The sequence below is a fragment of the Hydra vulgaris genome, chromosome 11 (genome assembly GCF_038396675.1).
Source record: "Hydra vulgaris chromosome 11, alternate assembly HydraT2T_AEP".
Classification (NCBI taxonomy): Eukaryota; Metazoa; Cnidaria; class Hydrozoa; order Anthoathecata; family Hydridae; genus Hydra; species Hydra vulgaris.
Window position 1 is genome coordinate 41,716,636 of NC_088930.1, and position 24,087 is coordinate 41,740,722.

General features: G+C 28.2%; 1 protein-coding gene across 1 annotated transcript in view; it reads right to left on the reverse strand.

Annotated features, from left to right (window-relative positions):
• LOC100197697 (cleavage and polyadenylation specificity factor subunit 2) overlaps positions 1–16,705 on the reverse strand; it is a 79,482-nt gene extending 62,777 nt beyond the window's left edge. The window contains exons 1-2 of the mRNA XM_065808868.1: positions 16,491–16,705; positions 6,695–6,854 (exon numbers count right to left, since the gene is read on the reverse strand). Of these exons, the coding sequence (XP_065664940.1) occupies positions 6,695–6,854; positions 16,491–16,639 (309 nt within the window). The 5' untranslated portion in view covers positions 16,640–16,705. The remainder of the gene's footprint in view (positions 1–6,694; positions 6,855–16,490) is intronic.
• Positions 16,706–24,087: the final 7,382 nt, after the last annotated feature.

Sequence of the window (24,087 nt, forward strand, 5' to 3'; positions counted from 1 at the left end):
AGATGCATATTGTGATCATGTGCACATGCTCAAAAAATCATTGTTTGAATATTGAAAGAATTGAAAATGGTTTTGTAATCAATCATGACAATATAACTATGAATGAAATATTTAACCAACTTGAACAGGAAGACATTTCTTTACTTAAAAAATTCCAATTATATCACAAGGGCCGGACAAACCATCGAACCAATTCCAATCTGTGATGTAAAGCCAATACAAGTAAATTGGTATCTTGTAATAGTGTTCATATTATTCTATATCTTTAATATGTGAACATACTTGATATAAAAAGTTATTACATTTAGAAATTACTGATATTTTTATAGGTTCTTCATGCTTTACTGGGTATATTTGACCATTTCATAAAACTGTTGCACATGTTTTTGATTGGTCTGAGTCCCCTTTCAGTGCTTCAAATAGCTTTCTGAAGCAAGCAGAGTCTTCATAACAAACAGAGATATTAAAAAAACAGGTATAAAATGGGTCTTCCTTAATGAAATTGGAAAAAGAGGAACAATAACAACAGGTTACATAGCTATTGCAGAGAACTATTGCACAAAAAATCAAACAGGGATTTAATTATTGCACAATTACCTGCTTAATATCATGCAACATTTCAAAAGTTCTAATCGGTGCTCAGTAATTCTTTGAGTATTTTCCTCAAAAAGAAAAATTTATGTGGATCAATATAACTATATTTGTATATTTCTATTGTACAGACTTTTATTTATTCCTATTTAACGAGTTTTCACCTGTTACAAAAATAAATTTACCTGGATCAGTATAACACCATCGCCACAAACTGATTGGTCATTCTTGGGCGCTAATTTTGAATAATGAAGAAAGTGCTCTGGGAAATCTTTATAATTCAGGGTTAAAAAGTATTAACAAAATATTAAGATTGATACTGGACTAACATACTAGACTTTCAAGAAAATTGTTCACTTTCAAAAAACCGCTAAATTATCAATTTAGCATTCACCATTAACTATATGTGGATATCGTCTAATCAAAATTTCTTTTGACAAGAGATACAAGTCAAAATCATTTTGCAAATTTTGGTATGAATGAGAACATTCTGATAAATATTCTCATAAACAAAATGTCTCTAAAAACATTTTATCTGAAGATGACACATATTTTAAAATGTTAACATATGAATAAATTATGTATCTTAGTACTTTTTTTGATAATTTCTATTATTTTGGCCATTGATGTACCTATGTTATCTTTGTATTACAAAATTACATACATATTTATAAACATTTATACATATTTTTGCTATAACCTATAAAAAAGCAAATTTTATGAAATTTTACTTTGTTTTTTTAAATTATTACCTAAGTATCCTGCAGCAAAATTATTTTTTAGTTTTTCTAAAATTTACACATAAAAACCTTTCCAAAAAGTCTTTAACCAACCCCATAGGATTTTCTGTTCAAAAGTTATGAACCAATGTCCATGAAAACAGCTGTTTGGCCCACTATGAGACGTCTGTTTATTATTGCTTGAAACCATTGTAAAAAGGTTTTGTCTAACGTCAAAGCCCGCTATTCTCAGGTCATGAAATCACAAAAATTAGGGTCTCTTTTTTTTTGAATCTTTATTTAACAAACACTTAATCTCTCATCTTGAATCTAATAACTTACTTTCTGATCATCAATATGGATTTCGATCTTCTTGTTCTACAGCTGATTTGCTAACAGTAATAACCGATAGGTTTTATCGTGCATTAGATAAAGGTGGAGAGGTTAAAGCCATCGCTCTTGACATTTCAAAAGCTTTTGATAAAGTTTGGCATGCTGGTCTTCTCCATAAGCTTTCTTCTTACATATATCTGGTAACATCTTTAAGATTGAATCCTTTCTTTCCAATCATAGTATAAAAGTTGTCCTGAATGGATAGCGCTTTTCTTCTTATTCTGTAACTTCAGGGGTTCCTCAAGGTTCTATCCTTGGCCTTATACTCTTTTTAATTTACATTAACAATCTTTCAGATATTCTCACATCTAAGATGGCATTGTTCGCTGATGATACTACCATTTATTCTTGTCGTGATAAAAAGCCAACACTCTCTAATTGCTTGGAGGGGGCATTTGAGCTTGAAAAGGATCTCACTCCTGCTACAGCATGGGGCTCACAGTGGCTGGTGAATTTTAATTCAAATACTCAATTTTTTTCAGCCAATCGTTATTGTAATAAATTAGATCTTCTTATATTTATGAACAGTAATGTACTCGATGAGTCATCTACCCTTCATCCTCTTGGATTAACTCTCACTTCAAATCTTTCTTGGAAACCATATATCAAATCAATTGCAAAATTAGCATCTGCTAATTTTGCATTTCTTTATCGAGCTTGACACTTTCTTACTCCAGATTCTATTCTCTATCTCTATAAATCTCAAATCTGGCCTTGTATGGAATACTGTTGCTATATCTAGGGCGAATCTTCTAATGATGCCCTTTCTCTTTTAGACAAGGTACAAAAACGCATTGTAAATATAGTTGGACCTGCTCTTGCCAACCTCCAACCATTATCACATCATCGTAACGTTACTACTCTTTCTCTTTTCTGCAAATAATATAATGGGCACTGCTCGAAAGAGCTAGCGTCTCTTGTGCCATCTAATAAAATTCATTCTTGTGTTACTCGTCATTCAATTAAGTCTCATCCTTTTTCTGTGACTGTTCCCAAGTGCTCCAAAAACTCTTATTCGTCTAATTTTTTTCCTTGAACATCAGCTCTTTGGAATTTGCTTCCTTCATCTTGCTTTACTGATTCATATAATTTGCAATCCTTTAAGTCGTCTGTCAATCGTTATCTTGCTCTACAATCTTTATCTTTTTTCTTTCAGTAACTTCCATCTCTAATTAGTGGTTGCTTGCAGTCTTGTTGGAAGTGAAGATGTTTAAAAAATATTAAAAAATAAAAAATATATATATATATAACTTTTGGAATTAGGAAATATAAGGTCAAATAATTTGCTGACCTTAATCTGTTAGGGGTCAGCATCAGGTCGGCAAAAAAAATTTAATACCAAGGTTTTACCATAACACATAGAAACAAGGTCGGCCACTTTTCAACAACCTCAAACACTTCTAGGTTGGCTATATATAACTATAATAATAGTTGTGCTAAAATTTAATATCAATCAGGTTAAACCTAAGCATTACATGGTTAAATATGAAAAATACAGCTATATATCAGGGCTCAAATTAGGCGTATCGCAATTGCAAATCACATTTGCTTTACACACCTTTGCGAATTGTTTTTTCTTAAAAAAATACTTTCGCAATTTGTTTGTTTTTTTTGTTTTGTTTTTTTTCTTTTCTAATTTAGCATTTTTTTGGCCAACCCTAAAAGTTATGTTTTTTGTCTAAGTTTTTTATTAGGGGTCATAAAGTACATCACGCTAAATTTATCTTTTGAATAGAAGTATGATTATTTGCTCTTTTGTATGGAGATTTTTATTCAACATAAAGTGCTTTTAAATTTAAACTTTAGATTTCTGCATGGAAGCCAATAATTTTAAAGTTATGTTGAAATATTATAAACTTAAATGTTATAGTTAAATTTATAATTAGTTTGATTTACTGAATGGATGAAGTATATAACAGTAAATTTACCAATCAAAACAATATATTATAAATCAAAACAATCAGTTAATTTACTACAGTTACTCAACTATTTAATTTACTTAACTCAAAGACTCACAAAAATTCTCTTATTCAAATAATTTTGTGATTGAAATTTCAAATTGAAAAAAAAAATTTAAAATTTAAAAGAATTTTAACGCTCAATAATTATAAATTTAATAACACTGGCATCCATAATACCCAGTGGCATAGCAAGAAACATTCCTGAAAGTTAACCGTATATCTAGCAACAGTAACAATATCAAATTTAGAACATGGTGCAAGCATATACTTGAACTTAAGGAAATATATTTTATTGCAAAACAATTTAAATTAAAAAATTTAATAAAAACATCAACTTAAAAACCATTTGAATGAAAAAATTATACTTAAATTTTTAATGGTACGCTAGATCAAGAAACAATAAATTGTGAAAAATGTGGTATCTAATGAATTTTCGCATTGATCTTACTCATTTGGCCTATAGATTGTAGACTGGTATGGTCTACAGAGATGTTTTTGCGCAAATATAAAATTTAAAGTTTTATGACAATATTGTTTTAATTTTTTAATTAGTACAATTCTATTTTTTTGACTTCTTTTTATTTTAAATGTGTTTTATGTTATAAACTGTAAAACACAGCAATAAAACAGCAAAGTTGTTTTACATCAACACAAGCTCTTTATATTGTCAAAACAACTTTGTTTATAAATAAAATAGTATATAATATAAAATAAAATAATTTGGTTATAAATAAAACAATAAAACAGTTTGTTTTAATGTTGTTATATAGCTTTTTACAATAACAACTCTTTTAAAATAATACATGTTTTATTGTCATCAAATTAAAGTGGTTTAACACAATAACTAATTAAAGTGATTTAAATATTGTAGTATTCGCATTTTTACTTTGAACTTTTTACTTTGACTTTTTTAAGTATCATGCTAAGTAAAAACAAATACTAATAATAATATCATAATAGTATTACATACGTTACTTGTTCATTACTTCATTATAACTTGTTTATTACACTTTAACTGCAACTTAAACTTTAAATAACTTAAGCTGTTAATTAGAACAGTAACATATGCTATTTTAAATTCCAAACAAGAAAATTTTTATGAAAAATATATTGTCTTAGAAAAACAACAACTACAAACTTATGTAGAAAAGATACAATATCATATTAACGCATGCTCCCCCCATCCTTTACCGCAAAGCGGCGCCAAGAATAAGGGGAGGGGGAGATTTTTTTCCCTGAATAGATTTTTTTTGTATTAATTCGAGCCCTTTATATAAAAATATACAACTATAAAAAAAAGCTAGTCTAGGCTAGCTTATTTTAGGCGTACATAATTTTAATGAACACTTGATCTGTCAAGAGATATAATCAACCATTATATAGAAACTAAAGAAAAAATTTTTTACCTGAACAAATGTAAATTATAAAACTAACATTGTCTAAATAAATATTTACATGCTTTTAAGATTATTTTGCTTGAAATAATTTTTTTTTTTTTTTTTTACATTTCTTTCATTTATGATGTAAGTAAAACAATAAACGAGTTTTTCTTCTGCAGCTGAATATTTTAATTATTTCAATAAAAAAAGTTTAAGAAAAATTCTAACAATAGTTTCATTCAAACAAAAAACCAAACATTAGTATTAAAAAGTGATGAAAATCTCCAAGAAATTTTCTATTCCGAAAAAATTTCCAAAATTTCTGGAAATTTTCCGAAATTAAAAAAAACATTTTTAGTAAATTTGAAATATTTACAAATAGTTGATAAAAAAAAAAAAAGAACAAATGATTTCAAGGTCATAAATTTCACCTCTATTGAAAAAAAACGCTTCTCTGCAACTTGTTTTAAAGACTATAGTCTCACTGCCACAACCTTGCTAGGGCACTTTTGACATAAATCAATAAATTAAAAAATATTGATATCCTTTAAAATGGTTTAAATGTTTTTAAACCAATGCTACCAAGTAGACATTTTTTGTGTGAATTTTTTAAGTATCATACCATGCTAATTATTTTATTATTTTACTGAATATTCAGATCAAATGAATTTTCTTATGTTATTTTTATATAAATTATTCTAATACAGCTAGCGCATTTATAACATGTACCTTTTATAAAAAAAATTTTGAAATTGCACATAAAAATCTTTTTATCTTTTTTTAAAACTTTATATTCAATCTTTACACAATCTTTGTTTCATTAAAACACTCTACAAAAATAATACACAATAAAATTTATTATTCAAAAAAAGATTTTATACTTTTTCTTTTGTGAATATTTTACATCGTAGTTGAGAGAAGTAAAAGCTAGAAATTTGTTATACAAAAGCTCAAAAGACAAGTTAACACAGAAAACATCTACTTTTCAATGCTCCACAATAACACAGAAAACATATACTTTTCAAAGCTCCACAATAACACAGAAGTCATCTACTTTTCAAAGTTCCACAAAAGTGATCTACATAAAAGTAATACTTTTACTGCGCTTTTAACAAATGCGCTATTCTTAATTTAATAAACTTGATTACAAAAATTTGACTAAAAACTGTGTATATATTGCTTGAGTCTTTATTATTTTATATTTTTGGTTGAAATTTTTAAAGAATGTCCAAATACTATTATAATAGTATTGCATATAATTTTAAGCAAATTTTCCCAGAAAATTTCTGGAAATTTTCAACCCTAGTATTAATCAATAGATAAGTTTTTTCTTCTGTGGTTGAATATTTTCATTATTTCAATATTTCAATAAAGTAGTTAGTTTTTATAAAAATTTAAACTTTAATTTTTTTAAATTTTAGCTGAATTTATTATATTTGTAAATAATGAGCATATTTTATGTATTTGCAATTTAAACTTTTGTCACAGTAAGACTGTGCGATTTTTTAAACATTAACTTCTTTACATTATAATACCGTTAAAAAAAATTAACTATTTCATTAAAATAAGACTTAAAAATATCTATAAATATTATCAAACAAAAAATTAAACAAATAGTTTTAGTTTTTATTTCAATTATAAATTAATTTACTTGGTAAAAGTCATAAAGAAACATTTGTCCCATTTTGTATACTGGAATTGTTGCATAAACTGGACAATTTAAATTACACTTTCCAATAAGATATGGAAGAGCACCAAGATGGTATATATCTGGATGAGACAGAAGAACTGCATCTATGGAATGTGCATGTCTACAGAAACATAGAAAATAGTAAATAAAACTAATGGTAAAACACAACATTAAAAACACAAAATTTTTAACCAAATGATTAATTTAATATATTCTTCAAAAACTCATTAAACTTTGGAAGAAAAACCAAAGCAAAGTATGCCACTTATGCCTCCAAATAATTTTAAATGGTCAATTTAAAAACTAGTCGTTTGGACCTGTAAAATACAGGTCTTGGATTGGTTGGATTGGAAGTAAAATACAGGTCTTGGAAGGCCTATTCCATTTCTATACTTATTCTATACTCCAATATTTTATAGCAGTAGAAAAATAATTATATGTATATATATAGAAAAACTGTACATATTTTCTATTTTAAAGGTATGAAAAAAATTTAAAATACAACTACCTTTAAAAAATTTTAAAAGCCAGTGCGGGAACCTCTATTTATCATTAATATCTGCATGAAATGTGTTCATTAATTACAATCGGAATAAAAAGTTTCAAAAGCATGTGGATATAAACTTAAAAATATTTTGAATAATAGACTTTATAACTTCTTATTGCAAAATTTGTAAATTTCAATAAAAAAAAACTAGGACGGCTTATTAATTTTAATCTTTGTTATGTTTTTATCAAGCTTTTATAAATTTTTTTAAGACCATCTGCAGCATATTACCCTTGCCTCATAAACTATTTTTGAAGAAAAGAAGTGTTTGAATGTAAGATCTTTTTTCCTATGAAAAAGAAAGTTGTTTCTTTAATGTGTGTTTAACATGCAATGTGCAGACTTAACTAATTAGACCTAAGCATATTAATAACATAAGCATCTCTCTCTTGACAAATGCGCAAAAAATTTCTTCCACTGTTTTGATGTTTATAGAATTTTTATGCTATTTTAAAAGTTCTGTCACTTTTGTTTGATTTAGTATATAATCTCTATACATGTTATGTATATAATGTCAAAAAAACTTGAAAAATATTAAAAAACAAAAATGAATTTTGCAAGCAACAGGATTTGAACCACTAAGACACACTAATCTAATAAATTTTAACACTATTTAATAAACAAAAGACCGTATAACTTTAAAAAACTGCAAATAATTGCTGTAAATCAAAATTAAAGAGATATTGCTACAATGTAATTTTCAAGTAAAAGAAAAACTGTAAAACTTAATATAACTTTTAACATAGCATAATTTGAATTTTATTAAGTAGATATTTGCATACAATTTTATTCAAAATTTTCTTATAATAAATAGCGCTGTGACTCTTTCTTGCAATTAACTTGGGTCTGATGGCTGTTGTGAGTTCTGTGCCAAACACTCACAAATGACCATTACTATTAAGCTGCTCATTAATATATATGATTAACTAAAAGTAGGATCTTTGAGAGCATGAATAAAATATTGTGTACTACAGTTATTTCAGGGGGTATTTATATGGGATACTTTATTTCATTAACATCTTTCAACTAGAAGCTCTAACTTTGAATCATTTCAAAAACTGTTATATAAATACCAAAGTAATATTTAAGAAGAAATATCTTTAGATTTTGTCAGGTAACTACCTGACTAAATATAAAATTAAGTATTGTGAAAAAAAGACAAAAATTTAATTAAAAGGTTAATGAAATTATCCTTTCTTAAAAATGACAGTGACAATGACAGTGTCCACTCAAAAATGCTTGAGTGGACACTGTCATTGTCACTTTTAAAAATGCTAGCACTTATTACGCCATGTAGACACATTTTCCTAATCATAGCTCCAAAAACTATACCAGTATTTTAAAAGCAAAAAATTATTATAAATTAAATAAATTCAAGCATTTAAGATATTTCTGAATAAATTTAATGACAATAGGGTTTCTAACACCTGTTAACAGAAACCCGGAAAACAGCTGTTTTTCAGCCAAAGTTGGAAAACAGGAAACAGCTGTTTTTTTGTTACCAGTTTTCCTGTTTTTGATTTTTATCTTAATATTTTTTCTATCAGAAAATTAAGAAAAAATTTAACTTAAAAAAACACTTTGATTTTTTAATGATTTCTGAACTTTTAAAATGAAACAAAATAGTGAATGAATTGGTCCTAAAAATATTTTTGTGAAAAGTGAGTGTAATGATTGTCACAAAACTAATTCCCTACAGACTATCTTTTCTAACACTCGTTTAGAGTATTAAAAATACAACAAAAAAACATTTATTATCAAAGATTGCAACACAAGTAGTTTCCTTTAGATAATTATATTTGTTAATCACATAGGGAATATGAAAAACTATAATGATTGCAAAACTATTTCCTTAAGCAACTAAATCTGCATGAGAAACTCAAGCACGAGTGGAATAAATGCTGTAGTGCTGAATTCATCTGTTGGAATAACAATAAGAAACATTACACAGTTTTAACATAATATTGTTACTTGTAATGGTTTAATAAAATATAGAAACAAATGTTAAATAAAACATAATAATGATTTCTCTTTCCTATAAATATGAATAGAAAATATAACAATGAGGTTGAGTTGTTGATATTATTAACTTAACTAAGTCAATTTGCAATTATTTCAATATTTCTCTAAGGTCATTCCATATGAAATCATCCAGACCATAACACCCTTATGTCTCAGAATTTCTTTATTTTTACCTCACTTGCAGTCTATATTAAAAAAATAACTTACCATCAGTTGAAATAATGCTGACTCAGCATTTTAGTAATTATCTGAAGTGACTACAAAGCAACTTTGACATATAGTATCTTCATAATAGCTTGGAAAAATTTCCTAAAATTTAGTACCCCAATAGATTTTTACCTGAGGAATCTAATAATAGCATCCCCAAGACTCGATTGTCTCAGGAAATGCCTTGTTTATCTAATTTTTTTCAAAATTATTGACTTGTAAATTCATAATTTTTGGAGTTAAAATGAAGACTGTGGCCCAAAATCCTGAGTAAAAAGTTTGTATATTTTATATCATTATTTTATCTTAGGTCTACTGAAAAAAATTAGAATCAGTTTCTTTAATAAGTCTCTTTAATACTTGATCACAATTTGCGTTTAAAAATTGTGTCCTATTAGAAAAATTTAAATTTTGTAACGAAAGCAATTGAAATATTTTTTAAAACATTTGTTTGAGTAAAACATCCAATAGTGTTATTTATTGACTAATTTAGGACATTTATAGCCATAGGCCAAGGGAGGGCCAGAGGGCATCTGACCAACTCTGCTTCCCTTCCCCCCAATCTCCCTGAAAATGAATTTATAGTAAATAATTATTAAAATTCAATTTAAAAACAAAACTTTTTTAGTTTAAGTTTGAGAAACAATTTATTTTCGTTATTTCAATTCAAATCGGTGAATGCTCTCTTATTATATTATACCTCTTATTATATCAAAAAACAAGCAAAAGTTTTATTACACCCTTTTTAAAGGTTTTACTTTACTTGTTTGTATTTTCTTAAAGAATGATTATGATTTTTTTGTTTTTAAATTTTTTTTCAGCAGTTAACATTATAAATAATACATATATTTAATATGGAGAAAAATGACATTGGAAAAAGTTTTCATATTCATTGCCACAAAACTGGATTTTCTAGAAAACAAGGTTTTGTTTAATTCAAAAATCTTCCTTGTGAAAAACAAGAAAAATTAATATGGCAAGCAAATTTAAAGGAAAAATATTGTTCAATAAGAATTACATGTTGTTATCATGAGCAATTCTATGGAAAATATTTTGAGAAAAAAATTACAAGGTGTTGTAATCCTTTTGGAACACACAAGGAAAGTAAAAAAATTACTATAAAAGGTAATCTGACAATAATTACAACAGAATTGATATGGAAATTTAAAGAAAAGCAATTTATTATTTATAAAAAATTTTATATTTTCAGTTATTTTAAAAACTTAAAACTAAATTTGTTTCTTAGGTAATATAAAGATTTCCCTAGACTTTGCAATATTTTTGCAAGAAAATAATGTTTATGTAACTCCAGGTTCAAAATTCTGAAGTAAATGTTACAAAAAAGCAGCAAAAACTGATAAAATTTGAATTCACAGGAGTAATGGGAATCAAAAAGTGAAAAAAAAATTAAGTCTATATAAGTCTATATACACTACAGAATTGCTTGGAATTTCACCAGTCAAACTAAAGTCTTTCAAAACACAGCAAATTGCCTGCAGCAAAAAGAAAGTTTGAGAAAACTACATTGAAAACAACATTAAAAATGACCATGATCTAGACATTTTAATGTATGAAATAAAAAAAAAAATTTCAGAGACTGACGTATACAAAAATATCAAGCTTCTTTGAAGTGTCTGAGTATCTTGTTCGAACTGTAAGAAAAGTTAAAAATGAGCACGGAATTCTATCATTGTCTGAAAAAAAAACTGGAAACCCACTTTCACCAGAAACAATTAATTTAGTGATTAACTTTTATCAAAGTTATGAATTTGCAAGAATGATGCCAGGAAAAAAGATTGTGTTAAGAAAAACCAACATGTTCAAAAAAGATTATTGCTACTCAATCTTAATGAATTACATGTTGCATTTAAAAAAGACTACCCTAACATCAAAGTCAGTTTGTCAATGTTTTGTACTCTTAAACCTAAATGGTGCATTACAACTAATGTGTCAGGTACTCATAATGTATGTGTATGCATACATCACCAAAATACAAAATCTCTCATTGATGCCATTAGGCAGAATAAAAGATTCTTGGCATTGATTGTTTGTTCTCTTGAAAATGCAGAATGTATGTTGCATCAATGTAACCAATGCCCTGATATTGAAGCATTAAAAAGTTTTTTAGTGCAGGAGTTTATGGACCATGAGGTCGAAGATGTAGCATTCAAGCAATGGCAGAGTACCAATTGTCCAACACTACTATTACAATCATTGCTACTAGATGAATTTAATGATTTATTATGTGACAGCATTGACAGCTTTATCACTCATTCATATATTGCAAAAACACAAAATAGATACTTGAAAAACTGTAAAGAAAATCTTACCCAAAATAAATGTTCAATTTTAGGAGATTTTACTGAAAATTATCAATATGTTGCTCAGGATGAGTTTCAATGTTATCTTTTTACAATTGTACTTTATTTTATAGAGAAAAAAGTTCTCAAACATAAATCTTTTTGTTACCTTTCAGGAGATGTTGATTATGACACAGGATTTAATTACAAGACTCAGAAAGATATAACTAGATATATAAAAAAAAATCTACCTAATATATCAAGTGTAAAATACTTTTCCAATGGTTGTGCAGCACAGTTAAAAAATTTTAAAAACTTTATGAATCTTTGTCATCACATTAAAGAATTTAATTTAAATGCTGAATGGGTATTTTTTGCTACCAGTCATGGTAAATCCCCTTGTGATGGTATTGGTGGGACTGTTAAAAGAGTGGTATGTCAAGAAAGTCTAAAATAAATAACTACTGGGCAGATTTTAGATGTGTGCTGATTCTTTTTATTATTACTATTATTATCTTTGTTGAATTTATTATGTGTATACTAAAATTACCCTGTTTGTATATTTTAGTTTACATATTATTATATGAAGAATAAAGCCTTCTATGTTAGCTTAGAATTAATTATAGTCTATTAAATTCACTACACTACAATTTATTCTTCATATCTTAATGGATAAATATCTAAGACCGAAACAATTTGACAGCAATCCCAACTCTGCACCAGCGTCTAAAGAATGGTCACACTGGTTTAGAACTTTTACAAACTTGATGAAAACTAAACAAACAGAAGATAAATTAGAGGCCCTCATTAACTCTTTATCTCCTTCCGTGTTTGACTATATTGCTGATATTGAATCATTTGATGGCGCTGTAGAAATCCTGGAAAACTTATTTGTAAATCCTAAAAATGAATTATTTTCCAGATATCAGTTAGCTTCATGTAACGATCATACAGAGAATCTATTGATGAGTTTTTGCAGGCCTTACGTACACTCAGTAAAGATTGCAACTTTAAACAGGTTTCTGCTTCAGAACTTTGTGAAGAATACATTCATGATTCATTTACAAGTGGTCTAAGCTCTCATCATATTCGCCAACAACTACTAGAAAACTCTACTCTTAAACTTACTGAGGCCTATAATCAAGCTTGTTCATTGAAAAACGCTCAAATAATGAAATGTATTCACATACAGAGTATAGTAATGTTGCTACAATTAATAAACATTCTGAATGTATTACTGAGCTTGCTTCAGTTTCTACTAAGCCTAGCAGACTTTGCTATTATCTGTGGAAGTAAACGTCACCCTCGACAATCATGTCCTGCCAGAGACACAGAATGTAACAATTGTGGTAAAAAAGGACATTTCAAAAAAGTATACAAATCATCAAAGGACTTTGTCATGTCTGCTGCTACTAACTTCCATGCACCAAGTTTAGCCTTGATTACTTGCTATTCTGTCAACTCACTCAACTCTATTGTTTATATCTTTATTGCTAGGGCCAAGGTAAGAGCTCTTCTTGACACTGGAAGCTCTGACACATTTATAAGCAAATCATTATGTTACTCTTTAAAACTTAATATACTCCCTTCTAATAAAACAGCCTCTATGGCTGATCCTTTCTTATCTTGTCAAGTTATAGGTAAAGTTTTAACTAACTTCACTTTTTTTGGTATGAAGCACTCTAATATTAACTTTTTGATTATAACCAACTTTTGCGAACAAATCATACTTGGTAGAGATTTCCTACAGTTGCACAAAAGACTTCATATCAATTATGGTGGTAAAAAGATTCTTTAAAAATCTTTTCTCTAAATAGTATTACAATGAAATCTAGCACTCTTTTCCCTTTTCTATCTCCAGAATGTAGACTGATAGCTTTACCTTCTAGGTGATATAACTCAGAGGACAAAGCATTCAATGATCATGAAACTAAAAAACTTTTGGAACTAGATATAGTTGAACCCAGTAACTCTCCTTGGCAATCACAAATAGTTGTTACCAGGAATGAGAGATATAAGAAACGCATGGTCATTGATTACTCACAAACAATAAATTGCTTTACACTACTTGATGCTTATCCTTTACCTAACATCAATGAATTAGTTAACTCTGTTGCAAAATATTCATTATTTAGCACATTTGATTTAAAAAGCGTTTATCACCAAATAACTCTCCTAGAAAGTGACTAGTATTATACTGCCTTTGAGTCCGATGGACATCTTTTCCAATTTAAAAGAATTCCTTTTGGCTTCAGTAATGCTGACACACAATTTCAAAGAATGATGGATAAGTTTATTCAAAAAAACAAATTAGAAGACACCTTTGTATATCTTGATAACTTGCTTGTATGTGGTACATCTAAAAATAAACATGATTTCAATTTAGAAAAATTCCTTGAAGCTTCTAAGAAAGCAATGTTTACATTCAATGAAGAAAAGTCTATATTGTCTACTTCATGTATAACCTTCTTAGGTTATACATAAAGTATATGTTATTCAGATCGCTTAAAGCCATTAATTGAAATGCCTGCTCCCACTGATAGTGCTTCTCTTCGTTGAGTCCTTGGTATGTTCTCATATCATCAAACATTTTTCTGACAAAATTCATCCTTTATCTCTAACTTCTACCTTTCCACTATCAGCTGAAGTTAATAAATGTTTCAATGAAATGAAAGAATTAATCTCTCAATCAGCTCTACAAGCTATTGATGAAATTGGATGCCTCCAATTTTGCCAATCAGGCTAAAAAACCGGTTGCATTCTTTTCTTGCAAACTTTCACCTACTGAAAAAAACATTCTTCTGTTGAGAAGGAAGCTTATGCTATTGTCGAATCACTTTAAAAATGGAAACACTACCTTATTGGTCAGTATTTTACCCTAGTCACCGACCAGCGCTGTCTCTTTCATGTTTGACAGTAACAAGAGTGGAAAAATTTATAATGAACCTGATATGATTCCTTCACCAGAGCCTCTCCATCCTAAAAGATCTCAAAACTTTCCCACTCTTTCTCAAAAAAATCCTAATGGAACTTCTATTGAAGAATTAGTCCCTTGTTGTTCAGGAAGATCCCAGAATCCTCCTAAATATTTAAATGACTATATTTGAACTATTTGAACTTATTTACTTATTTTGTTTTATTTTAGTATGGTAGAATGTGCTGATTCTTATTATTATTATCCTTGTTGAATTAATTATGTGTATACTAAAACTAACCTGTTTATATATTTTAGTTTACATATTATTATGTGAAGAATAAACCCTTCTATGTTGACTTAGAATTAATTATAGACTATTAAATTCACAACACTAAACGATTTTAATTTAATGTACTGCTTTTGTAATACCAAGACAAAAGGAATTTGTTTTAAATTATTTTCTAAAGATGAAATCAACCAAACACAAGCACAGTTAGAAAAAAGATATTTAGGTGGAAAAACAGTTGCTGGCACAAGAATGTATCATCATTTTATTCCAATTGCTTCAAACACTATAAGTTATAAAAAAAAAATATTGATAAATGAATTGAAATATTTGATATCATTTGAAAAAGCAAACATAATAAAGAGATTTCATTAAACATTTAAAAAATGGATTACATTGCATGTTTTTATGATGGATTTTGGTGGGTAGGGATTGCTGAAGATGTAAGTGAGCTTGATATAAAAGTCAGATTCACACATCCACATGGACCAGGTAAAAACTTCTTTTGGCCAATGTTATACGCCTAATTTCAACACCCACAACAATATTATACATACATACATACATCATAAGTACAACGTTTCTGATTTAGAATGGAGAATATAAGCAGTTGGTTACAAAAAAAAAATTAAATACATTTAAAACAGTTTTGTTGTAATTTTATTTACCTATTTTGCATTTAAAATTTGTCTTTCTTTTTTTCTTTCTTCAAATCCTCAAATGGAAGGGGGTTTAAATAAAATCCCACTATCCGCCTTACTATGTCAATGACTATTTTAGTCTTAAACTACTAAATAATACCATAAAGCCATTGATTGTTAAAATGTTTTAAAAAACATTTTAACATCTTTGGTTTTACGATTTATGATTTTAAAAATCATGAAAAGATCTCAGTTTTTAGTGCTTACTTTGAAATAAGAGTTAAGTATTTATCAATTTGAAATACTGCAAATAAATTGTTTCTCAAACTTAAACTTGAAAAAAAAGAATGTTTTTAAATTGAATTTTAATAATTATTTATTATTAATTCATTTTAGGCATTAAAAATAAAATCTATGGAGATAGGGAGGGGGAGGGGCAAGGGTATTTTGAACAGTCTTCATTTTACCACCAAAATCATGATTTTACATTTATTATAAAATTATCAACAATAAAGTCAATAATTTTGAACAAAATTGGATAAACAAGACATTTCCTGTGACAATCAAGTCTTGAGGGTGCTATTTTTGGATTCCTCAAGTAAAAATTTAATGGGGTATCAAATTTCTTTTAATATAAAACAGAAAACAGCTATTTTATGAAACTACCTGTTTTTTTTCTTCCTAAATGACTCCAAATTAATACTTGAATCTAGTCTTTATGACCAAAGAAAGTAAATAGTAAACAAATTTTGTTTATATAGAAAGCTTTGAGTGAAATGATTACAGCAAATTCAAAAACTACATTATTTTTATAGAAGTATTAACACTTTAAATTACCTTTTAATATTTTCAATAACATCTTGGCTTAAATTTTCATCCCAACCGCAATCAAGCAAAAATTTAAATTCATCTACTTGCAAAAGATAACACAATGGTCCTTCATCTTGTGCACCAGACAGAGGAGTGAATCGAATTATTGAAGTCATCTCAATATTTATGACTCCATTTGCAACAACTAAAATTTTAGTTCTAAGAAATTTACCTAAAAATAATATAAATATTTTAATATTAACTTATTTTACATTTTTCAGACACTTATCAAAGAGCAATGTACTGTAAACGCTACACATAAGATTATTACAATGTGTTTTTAAATATTAGGATTTTATTTTCTTAAATTTATACTCTTCAAAGTAAAATCATTTTTAATGACAACTTTTTATTATATTTCTCACAATGTTTTTTAAAATATTGATGTTATGAACAATTTAAACAGCCATGAATTTTAGGAAGCTCCTAATAAAAACTTTAGTAAAACAAATTTTAAAATTTTGGGTTATTTCATAATATAGAAGCCATATTAGACATGAAAGCATTTATTTAAACAAAATATTTGGTAAACTGAATTTCTTTTAAAATGTGAAATTTTGTTATTAACAGAGAATTTAAACAGATTTTGATCTGCTGCATTTTGACTTAGTAAAAAATAGAGTTAAACTTTTAAAGTTAATGTCATAGATCAAGTTGGTTTGTCAAAAAATAAGACCCAATAACAATCAGACCTACTCCATTGACAGCCTTAATAATATGAAGGAATTTGGTTATTGTAACACATAATTGAACTCATACTAAAGGAAAGCATCAAATACGGCTATCTAAACTTTTATCAATTATAATTTATCAAAACAAAAAAAGTACAAAAAAAAAGAAACAAATCAAGTAAAACCATCTACCAAAACTTATTGTCGTTTGACTCGCCTTTCAGCAAAGTCTCATTCATTTACTGTATGCATGCTCTAAAAACTTTTGTCTAGTTCTTTTCAGTTCACCTTTTGGAACTCTCTCTCATCTTGATGTTATCCTGACTAATACAACCTACAACTTTTCAATTTTTCTGTCAACCGTTTCCTTGCTCTATGACTATTCTTTTTTTCTAGTAACTCTCAACTTAATAGTGGTTGCTTGCAGCTTTGTTGGAAGTGTATCAAAAAAAAAAATGATGCTGATGACCATTATTTAAATTGGCCGATTAAACCAACTGATCACTATAACAATATAATCATTGTAACAATGCGTTGGGTTAACTAGCCAAACATACACATCATATATGTGTATGTTTATATTGTTTGGATGTACATAAAATGCATGAACATTCACATAAATATATTAGCATACAATAGGCATACGTACATAGGCATTTGTCTAACTATACATATTTTTTTATAAACAAATATAAGTCTGCGTGTGTTATGTAGGTATATATTGAGTATGTATTACATACAATATATATACCTACATAAGACACACATGTGTGAAAGTTAGTTGTGTATGCTAAACATGTGTAACGTTTTTTATTAAGAATTTATAATTTATACGGCACTTTCAAAGTATAACCAATAGCTCATAATTAATATAGCTGCTCACTTTTGTGGGCCAAAGTAACATCACCTAACTACAATTTTTTTTTTAGTTTTTATTTAATATATTTCAATACAACAGTTTACATTTTATCTCAGGGGCAGATCTAGGATTTATTTCTCCTTTGGCGAAATTTCCGACCCCCCCTCCCCAACCAGTCTCTCAGCCCCATTCTCTTTCATGCACACTTCTGTCAGGTGCCAAAGAAACGCCCCCTACCAATTCATCAATTGTGAATTTTTCCCATCTACCTGAATTCATATTTGTAAAAAGTTCTCACGTCACCTTATTTTTATGACCTCCCTTCCTGTTTACTTTGCACACTAGAGTTTTATGACTGAGTCAAATTTTTTTTTAATTACACAGGTCTGCGACATAAAAATTGTTTCAAATTTAATAAGTGATTTTTAGAGTATTTTCAATGCTGATTTCGGGAATAATAGTGAAAAAATTCCATCACGTACAGTTATTTCACAAACTGCTTGTCAAGTTTTAGCTTTTTGAATTTTGGTTTTTAAATCTCCACAAACTGTTATTTAGCCTAAAGTACAAGCTGTTTTATGGAAAATGGCTACCAGAGGATGTATAAACTCACCAAATTGCTTCTGCTACGTTTGTGGTAACTATACCATTAAATGCGACAAAGAAACATCTCCGATTTTGTTGAAAACGTATATTTTTCCTATTTTGGTATAAAGTTAGGCGATCAAGATAAGTCTTGGGCTCCACACAAAATTTGTTCAATATGTGTTGAATAACTGAGGCTATGGTTTCAAGGTAAAAAGAAGTTCTTATGTTATGGAATACCAATGGTTTGGAGGGAGCCCAAAAATCATAGTAATGACTGTTATTTTTGTTCTTGCAACGTAAAAGGTTTCAATATGAAACACAAAAAGGATATTTCTTGCATTCAATCAGCCATTCGCCCTATTCCTTATGGACCTGAAATACTAATACCCTCTCCTCCAGATTCTTTGGATGATATTTTAGATGATCACTAGACATTAGCTCAGCAAGGTGATAATGAAGAAGACAGTGATTGCTACGATCCTTGCACAACCGATCCCATTCCATTCGCAAAATCTGAACTGAACAATTTAGTTAGAGACCTAGATCTTCCTAAAGACTCAGCAAAAGTTTTGTGTTTTAGATTGAAAGATAAAAATATGTTGGCTCCGGGTACATCCTTTTTTTGATATCGATCAAAGGAAAAGGAATTTGTATCTTTCTTCTCTCAAGAAGGTGACCTGGTATTTTGCAGTGATGTTCCTGAACTTATGACATGTTTTAAAATAGAATATGCTCCTGATGAGTGGAGACTTTTTATCAATTCATCAAAAAGAAGCCTCAAAGCAGTACTTCTGCTCAATGGCAATAAGTATGCTTTTAGACCAGTTGGACACTCGGTGCGCTTAGAAGAATGTTACGAAAACCTTAAACTGGTTTTAAACAAACTCGGCTACTCAGACTACAAATGGACACTGTACAGGGATTTAAAAGTTATTTCAATGCTGCTTGGTCAACAAAGTGGCTATACAAAGTTCTCTTGCTTTCTCTGTGAATGGGACAGTCGAGACAGAAAGCAGCACTAAATAAGTTTGGCCCTTGAGAAAAACAGTAGAATTAGGGGATTTAAAATGTTGAGAGAAAAAGCCTTCAAGATCCCAAAAAGGTGTTACTTTCATCACTTCACATTAAGTATGGTCTGATAAAACAATTTGTTAAGGCATTGCCAAAAGAAGGGGAGACTTTCAAATATCATTGTGGGCAGTTTCCTGGTTTATCCGAAGCAAAGCTAAAGGAAGAAATCTTTGTCGAACCATACATTAAAAACTTATGAGAGACCCTAAATTTGCGAACAAAATGGAACAAAAGAAAAGGCAGCATGGACATCCTTTAAATTTGTTGTTACCGGTTTCCTAGGAAACAACAAAGATCCAAACTACAAGACCATAGTCACAGACATGCTCAACAACTTCAAGAAGCTGGGCTGTAATATGAGCATTAAAATTCATTTTCTCCATTGACATCTTGACTTCCCTGCAAACCTTGATGATGTAAGTAAAGAGGAAGGCAAAAGAGTTTACCAATACATCAAGGAAATGGAAAGAAGATAACAGGAAAGATAGAACATCAACATGATAGTGGACTACTGCTGGATGTTGAAGAGAGATGATCCTGAACGAGTCTAGAGCCGGTAAAGCAATAAAAGAAGCTTTGACAGAAAGCAAAAACGGTATTATAAGGACTTATAAGCTGAAAGAGAAATGTAAGTGTTCTTGAAATATAGTTTAGAAAAGATTTATACATAAAGTAAAATTCTATAATGTTTGAAAAATGTAAAAAATTGGTCGAATTTTGTTATTTTACCCAAAAATAATCCCTTTTTTGTGAGAAAACCTGACGTCATAGAAAAAAAATTGATTGCATTTTTGAAATTAGCGCTAATCCTGACTAAATTTGGGTCATTATTTTTTCTAAAATTTTTTATAAAAGATATCCATAAATTTAAATTGAATTGAAATAATACCTATATCTCATTTTTGAAACCTGAACACAAATAGCACAGTTAAATTTTTATTTATGAGTAAACTAAATTCAAAATATATGCTGATGCTCCACCTCCACAGTATAAAGGTTAAAAGAGAATCTGTCTGGAAGGTATGTGTTTAAAATACATGAACCACGTCAAGGTTACTTCCTATTCATGTGTAAGATTTTTTATGAAGAACGATTGAAGACATATGACAGAAAAATACACCACCAATTACCAAACTGCTATTCTCTGCACAATTTTATTCCTGGATTATATATAAAATACATTATGGCAATGTGCAGTAGTGGATCAAGACTTTTTGGGACCCAGGAATGTTTTAAAGCAGGAGGCCTCTTTCGATGATAAATCAAAAAATTTATCATAGAAAAAATTCAGAGTTTCTTTTAAAAATATATTTTTCTATGCACAGAAGTCTCCAAAACTGTGGGGCCCAATTCTATAGCACTGGCAATGTAACTCCATAAGGAAATATGCAAATATTTTTTAAAATTTTAAAATTTAAAAAAATACAAACTTACTGAACACAATTCACATTTTTAGATAAATAGCAGATTTAGAAAAGGCGATATTCAAAACGTTATTAAAAATTTTTACTTACCACTGCTAATAATACCATTAAATTTTGGATGTTGGAATAAAACGTCACATTAACATACAATTCGATTGAATTAAGAACCCATAAAACACCAACTAACAAATACTTTTAAACTAAACTATACTTTTATACTAAATCCTAAACTATAGTGGCAGTTACAAGTTTTGATCTAAAATAAATTCAAATAATACAAACAAAACATTTACAAACTTTACAATTCTTTTGAATTTTTTTTTTCAATAAATAAAGGTCACTTGCAGGAACACATTACAAATAACTGATCCAATAAAAAACACAACTCTTAGACAGTGCTTAAAACTTCTAAATTTTGGTACCAACCATCAACTGTATAATTTAAATAAAATAAAGCTGATTAATAAGAAATATATATAACTGACAGATATTGCTATGGGTCGTTCCAGCTCAATTCAATTTATGCTTGGTACCATACCATCTAAGATTTTGATGATTTTTGGAATACAAGCTTAAATTAAAGAAAGAAGACATCACTCCAAATTTTAGTGTCTGACACCTTACGTTTTCAGAGGTATTGATATTCAGTCCCAATCTCTTTTTTGACTGTTTTTTTCAGCGCCATTTATTTTTAAAGCCAATTGCACAACACAATTAGCTTTAACTTATGAAATACTTGTTCAATAGTTGTGAAAGTTTGTACCTAACTATTTTTTAGGGTAAGAAAACCCCAAATAATTAAGCTTCTATATGAAAATCTAGTTTCAATATGGTGCACCACTTTTTTTAAGTTTTACAAAAAAACGTTTATCTGGAGATGCCTAAAAGATACGATTCTGAAATTTTTTCCTAATGTTCTACATTTAACAAACTCTATAACACAAAAAAAACTGCAAGGGTTTTCTTTTTTAAATCAGATTTATTTGCATTTAAAGACCTTTTGACCTATAGACATCAAGATTTCGGCAACATCAATCAGTTGTATTTTTTCTGGAAAAAGTGTTGCTTATATTATAATTGACATGATGCAAAATCTATATTTAAAAATAATATGTTTATATATAAAAACAATATTATAAAACTATTAACAGCAATATTATAAAACTATTAGCTAGTAGTTTGTACTTTACTAAGACAAACATAGGTTTTTAAAATAATACTATAAAAGCATATGCTTGTCTTAGCAACTTACATACTGCTAGCATAGTTTTGTAATATTGCTGTTGTGATGTATATATATATATATATATATATATATATATATATATATATATATATATATATATATATATATATATATATATATATATATATATATATATATATATATATATATATATATATATATCTTTTTTATATGAATATATATATCTTTTTTATATTAATATATATATCTTTTTTATATTAATATATATATCTTTTTTATATTAATATATATATCTTTTTTATACTAATATATATATTTTATATTTTATCAATATATAAAAAATATATATCTATATAAAAATATGTATATGTTTACAAATACAAACATAACAGCAGCATTATCACAAAACTATGCTAGCAGTTTGTAATTCACTAAGCCAAGCATAGGTTTTTATAAAGTTACAAAAAGAGAAAGCAAATTATTGTTTACTTTTTGCAAATTCATAAAACTGCATGATAAAGCAGCAAATTATCTTCACTGAAGATAATTGTTGCTTTATTGCATAATAGCACAAAGTAAATAAAGCATTATAAACGGTTAATAGCTTTCTAAATAGGTACAAGTTTATCCAATTTCGAGGTTTTGGTGTTTGTTTCTGAACAGAAGTTTCGCTTAAGATGAATGCAGGTTTTCTTTATACAGAAAACATAAAGAATTTACTTATAAGACAACTTCTTGCAAATTTCATTCAATAAAACTACATCGTTTTGCTCTAAAGTCATTCGCACATTATTACAAATATCATAAATAAGGCACTTAAAGCACTTTACAATGCTAACTGAAAAATCCTTGTGGGATTTATTGGCTTGTTTATCTAATTTTTTCGAGTTGCAAAATTAATTTCCAGACTTTTTATCTAGGTCCAGATTAGATTAGGCGTATTGACCACTTAGTTCCATACTACTTTAGGCATAACTAAATTTTCGTTAGTTAAAGTGTTTAAAAATACACACCTCGTACCGAGATTAGATTAGGCAAATCTTATTTCGCCTAATGCATGAAAAACCCATTTGTAAATAACACATTTAAACATAGTTTGTAGCACTCCCGCGCTTATCATAGTTATGTTACTCATCAGGAACGCCAAAACCAAGAATAATAAAAAACGCCCGATGGAATTTTAAAATGTAAAGTAAATTATTACATCTTAACTGTAATATAATATGTCTCCTTAGGTAGCCGCCTAATGTGCCAAACCCTAGATCCGCCACTGTATCTTATATCTTGTTAGTGGTGATTACTGGTTCTAAATTTCGATCTCTAAAATTTGTTGCGTTTATAAAATGTTTACGACCCACAGTGGATCGATTCATACAATCTAGCTGGACAAAAGTCAATTCAAGGAATTAATTAGTAGATATTCCCATAATATTATTGAATACTCCCGAGAGAAAATTCAAAATATTAATTAGTGCACGCTTTTTTAAGTGTTAAATCGTTAGCGCTCAAGTGTCACTTAAAGATAAACATATTTTTGTATAAAAAATAGCTCTTTGCTATTGTAACAGTAACGTATAACTAATTTATTGTAAATAATATTTAACTCTGCTGTAATGAATTTTATATTAGAGGGTATGTACTTTGTATTTTATTGAAAACTTATTTAAAATAATTGGCATAAATGACATTCTGTAGATTTAAAAAAACTATGTTAAAATTACAATTACTTTTTTTGTTTTTTAAT